The sequence below is a fragment of the Phoenix dactylifera genome, chromosome 6, assembly GCF_051530095.1.
Source record: "Phoenix dactylifera cultivar Ajwa chromosome 6, Ajwa_hap1_PhDact_Kaust_v1.1, whole genome shotgun sequence".
In the NCBI taxonomy this organism is placed as follows: Eukaryota; Viridiplantae; Streptophyta; class Magnoliopsida; order Arecales; family Arecaceae; genus Phoenix; species Phoenix dactylifera.
In genome coordinates, this window is record NC_143195.1 from 32,500,405 (window position 1) to 32,512,648 (window position 12,244).

The 12,244-nt window shown below is 35.5% G+C and overlaps 1 protein-coding gene across 5 annotated transcripts; it reads right to left on the bottom strand.

Moving 5' to 3' along the window:
* Positions 1-925: 925 nt before the first annotated feature.
* On the bottom strand, positions 926-11,737 carry LOC103707726 (uncharacterized). 5 transcript variants are annotated; one of them, XM_008792333.3, is made up of 6 exons: positions 11,206-11,737; positions 8,424-8,724; positions 5,454-5,612; positions 2,162-2,454; positions 1,499-1,713; positions 926-1,411 (listed from the first exon to the last, which is right to left on the bottom strand). In XM_008792333.3, coding segments are annotated over exons 1-6 (1,164 nt in total). In that variant the 5' UTR covers positions 11,401-11,737; the 3' UTR covers positions 926-1,410. The 5 variants fall into 5 exon arrangements, with proteins under 5 accessions (XP_008790555.1, XP_008790557.1, XP_088579861.1 ...); XM_008792335.3 differs by having other exon boundaries at positions 1,576-1,713; positions 11,206-11,735; XM_088723735.1 differs by having other exon boundaries at positions 1,576-1,713; positions 2,162-2,475; positions 11,206-11,697.
* Between the last annotated feature and the right edge of the window lie 507 nt (positions 11,738-12,244).

Here is a 12,244-nt window from a genome sequence, read left to right on the forward strand (position 1 = left end):
TAAAAGCTACTGAATTGAATTCAGCCCAATAGAGTGACAGACTCTGAAGGTTGTGATTGGATGACCAACTTTGAGTTCATAATATCTAGCATCATCTCAATTTAGTTGTCCCATGACTTAGAAAATAGCATCATTTGTATGCTGGTACCATGACTAGTTGTTTCTAAGACACACTCCCAAAGAAAGAGACTGATACACAGCAAATCAAGAAGTCTCTCTCTAGACGGATTATTTAAAAGGTTTTTTTTTTTAAAAATGAGATAATTAAAAGATCTATTGGCCAAGAATTGTTAGCTTAGTTGGCCAGTACTTCATTAATCAACTGAGAAATCGATTCCTATATAATGAGGCAAGTTAACATTAGATTATTATTATTATTATTTTTTGTATACGATTAATGGGATGAACAAGCGTTCTTGTGATGGATGGATCAAAACAGCATTATTCTTTGGTGGATGCCTCAGGCTGACTCGGTGTATTGGGACCTCCAGAAGTAGGGATTCAAAGCTGGTCATCACAAGCCAAGGCATCAAATTGCTAAGGTGAACATGAATTACCCGTAGAAAGTACATGCTTTCTTTAATGTCCGAATGACATCAGCAAAGGACGATCTAGTTGGAAGCTCCTGCAAGGGAAAATTTAACTCCCTTCAACTTTGAACTTCCATTTTTACCTCTTATCATAACCATATAAGTCAACCAAGATGGAGTGTCAGACAAGAAAGTTAGCTGATGTAATTCTAAATTTTATAACTTCCACCATACCATTATAGAAGACTTCGGCAGATCCATGAGAAACCAATGATTGAACGTATCATCCTAACATTTCAAGACTTACACAAATGCTACCAACAGATTTTGACTAAGTAACAATCTACTAGTGCCAATTCAAAAACATCCACTCTTCCAGGCATGCCCTTACGAGCTTTTATCAATAGCATGCTTTGTTGAGACACATCAAATTAATTTGGAGAGCATTAATAGCTTCCCATACAAAAGTCCACAGTTCATACAACATCCATTGTAAATGAACAGATGGATACCCTTCTCTAAACACAGATAAGGAAAATAGATTATGCAAAACAATGAAGTTTTTAAAATAATTTCCCTCCTACCTAAAATCCTCCTGTTATTTGTATGTTATCCCTTCTCTTACAACCATGTGACATCTATTACTACCATAGGATATTTGTAGATCCATCAAAACAAACTAAAGACAAAATAGTCATCCAGATTTAGTGCATTGATCATGGAAGTAACCAAAAGGATAAACAATAAAACAGCATTTCGGTAGAAACATTTAGGACCGGCACACCTTCAAAACGTGATAATTCTCAACCCATGAGAATGTTGTCTCCAAAGGCAGGTGAGTCAGCTGCTTCGAAGCCAATTTGAATCCAAGACTATAATTCCTGAGAGTGCAATATCCACATGTTATGATTCTAAAAAGTGAAGGCATGACAGTCAAAAAAACCTTCAGAATGGTTTAAAAACAGAACTAAGGGTCCTGGGCTTCTGATTGGCTGTTGACAATATGAGACACAACTTTAGAAATCTCCAAGATGGCATTCTGGACCTGATCATCGTCTTGCTCTCTGTGCCTAGACCATGGGGGTGACTGCAAGCTGAATCTGTATTCACTTGTTGCTCGTTTTGCCTTTCTAGATGCAGCTAATGCATTCAACAGGTCTGACTGTGTCAATGCCCTTGGTCCCTGAAACATGCAACAGAAAATGCATTCGTGGAATCATTTATTAGAAGTATACAACACAGTTGGCCAAAAGAAAAAAAAATTAAAGGATAAGAGCTGATGAGCAGTTTCTATAGACAACCGAAACCGAACACACCAAAGTAGATGGCTTGATATTCTTGCCAAAGAAAAGGCCTGATAACCTCCATGTATGCATATATGTATGAGTGCTTGTGTGCACCCATGTGCCTGGGTGTGTGGATATGTGTATTTTTTTAGTTGTTTTGTCAAACCAAACTTCGTTATTTAATCATTGCAAATTATCAAAATAATATTTAATTTTAAGATATTCACAATTTTTGAACAGTCAGACAAGTAATCAAAATGGAAATAGCAACCCTGATTTTTGGACTCTTGTCATACAGAATATCTGGGTAGAAATGCTAATTGCCAAATTAAAATACATCCTTACATTCGGCTGCTTTCCCTTCTTTTCATCTTGTAGCAAGTCCCTAACAGGGAAGTAGGCTGCTTGCTTGCAGACTTCCAGTATATCAGAACCAGTGAAACCATCACAGAGGCTGGCAATGTATTCATAATCAATGTCTTCAGCCCTTTCACCCTTTAAGATAACCTTCAATATTTTTGCTCTCTCACTCTGATCAGGCATACCAATTTCAAAGGCCTGGGTGAAACGCCTAAGTATTGCCTCATCTAGTTCTGATGGGCGGTTTGTAGCAGCAAGAACCATCACACGTGCATTTTCTGCAATAACACAAAAATAAACTTTTGAAAAAAAAAACATAACCCATTCCAGAACCATTTGGGAAATTATGATGGGTCCAAACCTTCAACAAATTTAAACTGAAATAAGAAGAAAGAACAAGAGAGAGAAAAAGAATACGGGTTTCTTTTCTTTGTGGTGATGTAATATCATGGCATTACATGAGACATTTATGCAGAGACTAAAATCTTATTCACCTTTTCTTTTGATCTTTAGCTTTTTTTAGGACGTCTATGATGGTCTGCTCAAGATTATGAGAATTATATATAAGGAACATAATAGTCATGCGATTTGGATTTTGAGATTTTTAAGAGCAGAGACAGAAGAGTTCCCATATTTAATGTTGCGCCACTCTCCTATTCTTCTTTATTCAACAATTAGTTTTTTCAGGTTTGCCGTAAAATTTATGACAAGCTGCCTTCAATTATGAATTCAACCATCTGGACACTGGAATTCTCCAAAATACTCATGAAGTTATTCAAATAAGTGTATCCACCAAAAATAAACTATGTCAAGAAGTTCAGAAACTGTATGCTTGCTTGCATGATACGACAGTTCATGATCTTGCAGATACTGGACAGGAAGCATCATGACCCACTTAACTGATGATTCATGTTCGCATCCACACTTCTGGAAACATCTGATTCAAGCCTACAAGTGGGTCTTTACCTCAATCCTCTAATATGAGACAGCTTAAAAGCACATCTTAAATCCTCAAATGGGTTACTCTGTCTGCATTCACATCGAACATATGCTTCTGTGGCATTACCTAATACATTGATACAACCATCCAATAGGTGGAGGGCAGTGTCCAAAGGGCAAAAGTGGACACAAACCTTCCTAGAGATCCACTCTTCTTTCTAGCTCAGGATCATATGGTAATGAACACTTACATGGAAACGATATACAAAACACTGCAGTAAACAGTTGAGCTAGAAAGTACACAATTACATCAGAAAATAAACAAATATCAAGGGGTATCTTGGACAAATAAGCTATCCAGGACCTAGCCTATCATTTGAGTAAACCCAGGGAATAGGGCCCATCTCTCCTTAAACTGCAAGCAATCATCAAAATATTAATTACCACAACTTTTTTTTCTAAAAAAAAACTTCAAAGTATTCATCATAGTGTCATTCATTTTGCAACATCATGTTGATGAGGTATGCATGCACAGGAAATTTAATGAATATTACCATGCAGAGCACAATTGTCCTGAAAAATCATAGGAGAGATTCTCAACTATTTTACCTAAACATAAAATATACAAATTCTTTACCAAATTGCACATGAGTCTTTTTGTCAACCAAACTAAAGATAAATAATACTAGAACATCAGCAAAAACAAAACATATTTATCTAGTAAAGATTTATCAAAAGATACTCAAGTGAAGTTTTAGTGTATACAATGCAGACACTTTACCAAATAGTGCATGATAACACAATTTAAAGAGATACAACATTTTGATCTCCGCCAGCTATTAACAAATGTAACAATGCCTCTCACATAGTTTGATAAATTCCTTTACAGATATTCTAGGTACTAGAATAATTAAATGACAAACGGAAGAGATTAAATTATCAACCTCAAGCATGAACTGGCCAATGCCCCTGTGCTCACACCATTCCTCTGGTTGAAAGTTGTTCCAAGTTCGAGCCTTGGGAGGCAATCCCCAATTTCTGTACCTGGTTAATTTAATACAGCTGGACCTTCTCCCTTGCTCTTCTCAATAAATAAAAGAAGGCCTAAAAGAGAGACTTGGTTACTTTACAAGCATCATTTTTACACCAAGACATCGGTTGCAAAATTAAGATCAATGTCTTAAATCTTTAAAGAAATGGTTGGCTTTGGCCAATAATGCTGTTGAATCAGAGACAATGAGTTCAAACTGGGTGAGTCGGTTTGGATTTAGGTAAAACATAATAAAACCACTACACTTTCCAACTCTATCTCAACTTCGCCTAATGAGAAACTCAACCACTCAACCCAACCTCAGCTAACAATATATTTCCAACTTACATGTAATATGTGTTAGATATTGTCAAATTGAAGGATGGTATGGCTTAAAAAAGAGCATGCTGGTGCGAGGTTAGAAGACCTAGTGGCTAATGGCAGACATGTTTGTTGGCCATGAGAAAGGACTTGAGATGAAAAGATGATAAGAGAAACATAGAAGTGATAACAAGAAGAATACGAAAGACATGTACATGAATGACTACCTCTGTATTTTCCATTTGATTTCTTTATTCCTTCTATAAAGCAGTAGAACTCCAAGCTTGATTTATTCCAGCTGCGAACCTCTTAAACATCACTAAAGTGACCGTCACATTAGCGTTTACTTGCTTATGAATGTGTTCTACGCACATGTAGGATTTCCTCCAGATTTAAAGCAAATTCTCATGAGAGCCTTGGCATAATTTGACTTGTGTCCCAATAGAATGATTTAACAAACCATGAATATCAAGTGGGTGTAATTTACATATGAATTATAACAAGACATGCTAACCTTGTTACATGACTTCTATGCATAAGTAGTTAATGGTGAGTTTAAAAGTCCAGCGTGCAGCATAACTCTCAGATATTTTCTTGAATCATGATAGCCCTTGACATGAGAATGTGAAAATGGCCATCTTAAAATCTCTTTTTCAAGAAGCATGCTTTAGTTCAACCATTTATCTATTGGTTAACAATATAGTCATGCCTACTTAGCATTAATTTATGCAACAAGGTATAACATCTATGCATGAACTCATGCTAGAATTCACCCTCCCAATTCCATTATAATGCCCCAGGTCATTTTAAGAAAGAAACCAAGAGGAATCAAGATGTAAAAATGTAGAAAGTTCCCCTGAGTCTGGTACAACATTAATAACTGAACGCCAATATCATTTGACAGTAAATTCTGTAAAAGTTTGTGAAATAATAAGATAAAGAAGTGAAAAATTTGAAAAATATAGGATCCGTTATTTAAATACTTACGGTCTGTGGTGAAACCATCCCACAAAGACATAAACTCAGTTTTCATGTTAGTTAAGGCTTCATGATCTGTTGTGCGCCGCTGTCCCAAGAAACTATCAACTTCATCAACAAAAATAATAGCAGGTTGGAGCTTATAAGCCAGAGAGAATACAGCAGCCACTGCAGAAATTCCAGTGAAATACCATTGAGTTACAATTATCGAGAAAAATTAATTATGATGTTCAATAAAATGAGTACAAAAGTTCCTACAAAGAAGTTCATCAAATTTTTTGCTTCTACATTCACAAAACTGCAGGCATATAAAAAACTTGTAAGAAATTATGTCTCCACATCATATACACCAGCTTAAAAAGACCATCAATCAGGCAATCCAAGAAGATAGTGTCACACATGTCAACCAATCGTTGCTCCAGTTCAGAAGGCCAACCAACATAATGACAAAACAGTACTATGCCAAACTTAAGACAATAAGTTGCATCTATATCAGAAGCTCTCAGCAGAAAAAACACTTAACAAATTGTGAAGTTGCCATGCCTCTTTTTGGTTATGCACCGTGATTCTGTTTTTTCTAAGGTTTCTTAATTAAAGATAACTGCTAAATAGATAACCTTCAGATATCCGTTATACTTAAAGCCTACCTATTATAATGTCTTATTACATGTGAAACTTTGAATTCTTCATTAACCAACTTAAATACAACTATTACCAATAAGTTTAAGGGAATCTTCCTCAATGATAGAAGGGAACCAAAATTTATGTGTAAGCAAAATATTTAGGTTTTTGATATCAATCCACCTGAGCATAACCAACTGAATCAGCATAGTAAATGTTCCCAAAATATTCAATCAAAAAGTCCAAAATGCCAAAATTATGAAGTAAGCCTTCCCCAGATCTTTTGTCTCGTTTCAAAGGCTTCTCTTGATTCTACAATTTGGCCAAATGACTACATGACAATCCTGTTAGGTGCCCATCATTTGGCGCTTGACAGATCTTGATATGTATATATATCAGCAGTCAAAGTTGGAGAAATAATAAGCACAAAAAGGACCATAGAGGAAGAAAAAGAAGCAAACTGCAGCTTCTTATAGATCTCACAGAGAGATTTTCCTTATGTTTCAACATAAATGAACATTAAATTTTTCAGAAAACTAATTCCAAAGCCTGGTTATTAGATAATATTGTGTTTGAGAATTTCACTTTAAATTCTAAAGTCTAATCATAATGTAAGCATAAAAATACATAATTTTGACAAATAATTATATCTACATGATTTCTGTTTATCTAAAAAATACTATTATCATTTCCAGATACTAAGGATTTGTCGCATACAATATTATAGCCCTTAAGAGCCCGAATTTGGAAAGTGTATTGGGGTGGACAGGGAAGGGGCACAGACCATACAGCAAAGTGAAACACTCTATAATTTTAAGACCATGCTTCCAATTAATGATATCATAAATAACAATGTATAATTACACTATGAATACATTAGTCAAAAAAAATGTAAGCAATAGAAGATGCTTGATTGACAAGGTAGAAATGGGTGTATGATGAAGCATAGGGTTTGAGTCCTAAAGTTTAGAATCTAATTTCAATTTTGATCTAGTATTGAAACTAAATACAGCCATATATATTCCAGGCCATAAATTGAAAAATATGAATATGAGTTCTGTTCAAGAAAAAGATATATGATGTTTAGGATTCTTCCATGAGATATATCTTTTGAATGTGTTTGATGCAAAAAAAAAAAAAATTGACATTTCAACTTAATTATGAAGGCCTAAGAGGACTAAAACAGGATTAAGACAAAAATGTCTTCTACTTTTTTTCTTACTAAATATTTTGGTTTCAGGTTTGAGAAATTTTAGTTGATCAATGGTTAAAATTGAGCATTGGTTTCTTAAGGTTTGAGTGACAAAATGTAACAATAAAGCCATAACTCAGGAGATGGAATATGGATAATGAATGAGAGAACTTTGGTTCCTTCTTTTTGCATCTTTCTCTCCCCTTGCATGTTTATTTATCTTTTAGGTAAATTTCCATCAACTGAGGCATTAAGAATCACCTTGAAAGAGTGAAAAGGTTCACCCTGGATCATGGATTTGACCCCACATATTGTTATGAATGTCTGAAACAAAATTCATTTTTTTTCTCTTAAAAAAAACTGATCTGAAATATTTTTTGGATCACAATATTGTCACCCATACCATAACGGTATAACAGCAAGTGAAATTCGAAATGAGATGCTTCATCCTATGCTGAAGATTCTGGCAACTAGGCTGTAACAGCATATGAAGTAAGCTTAATAATCAGCAGTATTATCAAATTTTCACGTCCCACAATACTTTCTTTAGTATATGGCCCAAAAATGCATGGACAAGCTATCAAACCATCCTGGTAAGCACAATGATACCCCAAAAATGGCAAGGCATGCTGGCACAATGTCTCTAATTTTGAATAAAGATCCTCATGTGTGCACAAATCCATGCCTTTTCCCTTCTTCTGTTTATTAGAAGGAGAGAACGCATTACTAGGAAGAAAACACATGACAAGTCAACTTTTTTATGTCATTCCTAAAATCAGTTAATTTTCTAACCATAGTTCAACAGTTGAGGTGTAGACAGTACCATTAAGGAAAAACAAATATTTGATATAAAGACAACATATACAAAATAATGATGATTTTAGGCCATTGGAACTTTGATGAAGCTTTACACTTTCATTAGAAAAATGGAAAAATGAGTATGCATACAAATAATATGGCATCAGCAGCATAGGTGCAAGATGTGACAATTTACTTCTGTATTTGGACCACAAATCATGAGATGCATCAAGTGAATCAGTTCATATACTGAAGAACTTATCAACATATTGACAAATTATGGACCAACTAATGCCAACTATCTTTTGTATCAAAAGTTCAATATTTTATATAACCAGTCAATCATTACATATAGGATTCAGACTTACCAAGTTTCTGAGCATCACCAAACCATTTACTCATCAGATTAGATATCCTCACATTGATAAAAACAGCTCCAGACTCTTTGGCTATAGCCTTTGCAAGCATTGTCTTTCCAGTACCTGGTGGCCCATACAACAAAACTCCCTTTTGCGGACTAAGAAGCTTTCCATGGGTAAATAAATCAGGTCGTCGTAGAGGAAGGATGACCAATTCAAATAATGCTTCCTTAATATTTTCTAGGCCTCCAATAGACTCAAACTCCACATCAATATGTTCAGGATTTATAACATCACAGGCAATTACATCCTGCATTACAATTTACAATACAAAATATAAGAACGCATAGATGACAAATTCACACTAGTTTAAGAAATCTACTTTCATCTGGATATTCTATCAATATCAACAAGTTCAAGATAAATTGAAAATTTAGATATAAATCACGATCTAAGTATAATTGATAGTGTCGGACAAGTTATTGAAACATTCCTTTAAGGCATTTTATTTAGCATATAACAGATTATGGAATGACCAATGCCAAGGCTTGCAAAGCTCAACAATCAACGAACAGGCCTGGTAGAAGTGATCGACCTAAAGGCACCGTTTCATTATATAGCAACAACAGTTTCATATTGAAAATATCAGTTTCAGTGGCTTCAGACCACCATGAAGGAAGCATGTTTGATATCCTACTGTAAAATCATGAAGACTAGCACCACAGTCCACATTCCAATGACAAAAATAATCTCTCAATAAGCTATGCACTCCTGTTAGTTAACTCTCTAACAAAGCATGCCTTGTAATGGTTAATCATTGTCATTAATTCAATAGAGGCAACAGGGAAGTCTACTTCTGCCTCTGATGGAGAACAGAAATTTCTTGCAAGACAAATGAAGGAAGAAAACTTAGATGCAAAGCAATGAAGAGATGGCACTTTTAAATTGTACGTAAAGGGAGGGAAAAAAGAACAAATGCTAACAATGGCCCTAAGACTAGATGAGAAGAAAGCTCGAAAATTGGCATGATGTTGACAAACAATCATAAAAAACATGTCAAACTATGAAATAGACGCAAATTTGATATTAATGAATGTTAAGGATCCCGTCCTGAAATACCATCAACAGGTCCCTAATAGGAATTCTTGGCGGATCAGGATCCACAAAGCTGAAACTAAATAGATGGGACAAGACTAGATGACTATAGTTATGGTTACGGCAATTGAGGAAAAAGATTATTATGTAATCAATGCAATAATGCAAAGAGGCAGACTCCTCTCTGCATGTTAATATGAGCATCCTACATTACCACTGCTTAGATAAGAGTGTGGGTGCTGCAAAAAATATATTTGAAAGAACTGGTATCGTATTGCAAAGCATAGATTTTCTGTGACTAGTGCAAGGGAAGTAATCAAGCTAGGGTCGCTTGTAAAAGTCATCAAGAATAAAGGGGCATATTTTAGCAAACACAGAAAAGTCAGCTGATCTTTTTACTAGTTTACAGTGCAATCTGATGAGAGAGAGTTGTCTTAGAATTAGATGTTTCTCTCAATTCTACACTTAAGAAATACTCTGTAACATCTTCATAAAAGGTAAAAAAAAAAAACAAATTATTAGACAAACTTATAATTGTCTAAATCTTATTCCTATTGCAACACTTAAAATAGCCTTATTATAATCAAGGGACTTAATTAAAAAAAATCCTAACTAATTATGACTATGATGAACTCTTGCTTTAACACCTTTTCAATCATTGACCTCATTTCACGAAAACCTGTGCATAGAATTTTTTCCCTTTACAGAATATGTTCCCACTACATGTCTAACATGCCAATAGCATGTTCTATCAAACAGCAGATCTGCCAAATAGAAAATTCCTAACTAACTCAGTCCTACAAAAGAATAAAAAGATAGAAAATAAAACAACAAACCAGCTCTCATATTTCTTCAAGAGACACCAATCAATCCCCAGAGTTGCATTTTTCTTTTTCTACTCAAAACAAAAGAAGCCTTTGCTTTCCTTTTTTTGGTTCTTTAAATAATCTCCCTCTTCTCCATAAAATATTCTTGTTCATATGAGAGGTGTAGCATGACTTGAGAAAGACCAAAATACAGGGAGTACCTTTAGCTTGATGAATAAGAACATAATTGACATACAACTAAGAAAGTTAGCAGATGCAAAGCAAATTAAGTCAAGTCCTATAGGATAATAACTAAAGTTTTGCCATAACCTAAAGGATATTCCAACACATACATCCAGCAACAAGTGCCAAGCTCATTGATCATATATTTATTGCACCAGCTTTAGTGACCCAACAAAATAAAAAGAGCGATAAAACCTATCAAGACTGTCCCTTTTTATAAAGTATAGCATCTTCGATGGCCTTGTCTCATCTAGTTAAGCAAATGTCACGAATAGAGTAAAGCCAAAGATGCGATTTTGTCCATCAAGTTACGGTACCCGTTGTTGTAGAATCCTAAAACAGGAACTTAACTTTAAACTACCTACCAGAGCTTCTTCAGAAAGAAAGAAATAACAAAAAAAAAAACATGAAGCCCTAAATCATCACAACTTCGAACTTCTCAAGATCAACAAGGCAAAATCCAATGCAAGAACAAGGGTTTTCAATTTTGGAACAAGATAGGTCTCCTTTCCATCACGAATTCTAACGCCAACAAGAGAAAATGAGAAATCCTAATCGATCATCAACAGAACCAATATTCGCAGCACGAGATATGAAAGAGCAAAAACTAAGCAGCAGATGTATCCAAAAAGCGTACGGTAGCGCACCTCATATTGATTCGTCTGGATCATGGGGCGGCCGAGGCGCTTGGCGATCTCCTTTTTCTGCTCGAGGGCCTTCTTGGAGGCGGCGCGGTTTGGGTCGAGCTGGCGGAGGCCGGCGAAGAGGACGAGGCAGCTAAGGGCGGCGCTCGCGGCGTAGAGGACAAGCTCCTGGATAAACCTCGTCTCCGACGCCCCCATCTATGCTCTCTGTCTCGCTCTCGCTTCCCCTGGCGTCCCCGCGTCGGCGGCGGCCGTCGGCGGAGAAAGCCGCAAAAGAAAAACCGGAAAGAGAGAGAGAGCCCTTCCCCTCGTTTGTATCTTTATTTCCGTAAATTTGGAGGTAGGCAAAAGAGGCAGATTGGCGGTCAAGGACTCAAGAATCTAGAAAGAATTACGGGGAAGGCGAGAGGTCGGTAAAAGAGGCAGATTGGCGGTCAAGAATCTGGAAAAAATTACGAGGAAGGTCAAGCAGCTAGGGATCTCAACGGGTCGAGTAATGAAAAATCGGATCTACGTCCAACGGATCGCACCCATCAAAAAAATATTTTATTTCGGTTCGGTTTGCAGTCGCATAAAAAATAGCTGATGGGATAATTTTAGCACTATTTTTTTCTCAAAATTTCTTTTTAAAAAAATCCAACTTAGAGTTGTTAATTATATTATTTATACAAATAGTAAGCCAATGCAAAAAAATTTATCACAAGCATTCAATTAGTTTGGATCGAACTTTATCCATATTTTCTTTGAATTTGTTTTGAAGCAGGCTGGATATAGTAGATCTTATTATTATCCGCATCCATCCTCATTCTAGATCATCAGATTGGATAAAATCTTTCTTAATAGAATTGGTTCAGATGGATATCTAACGGAGGGGAGTAGGTCCAGATCTAAACTGACTAAAGATTGTTTTTCTAAAATTACTTTTTAATATAATGAATGAAAACAAAAATAAAAAGAAAAGATCGGCAAGTCTGTGATATATCAATTTTGTTTTTTTTTTCTTTTTAAGAGTAGAACTTTAGCATATTTCATATGATCCCTA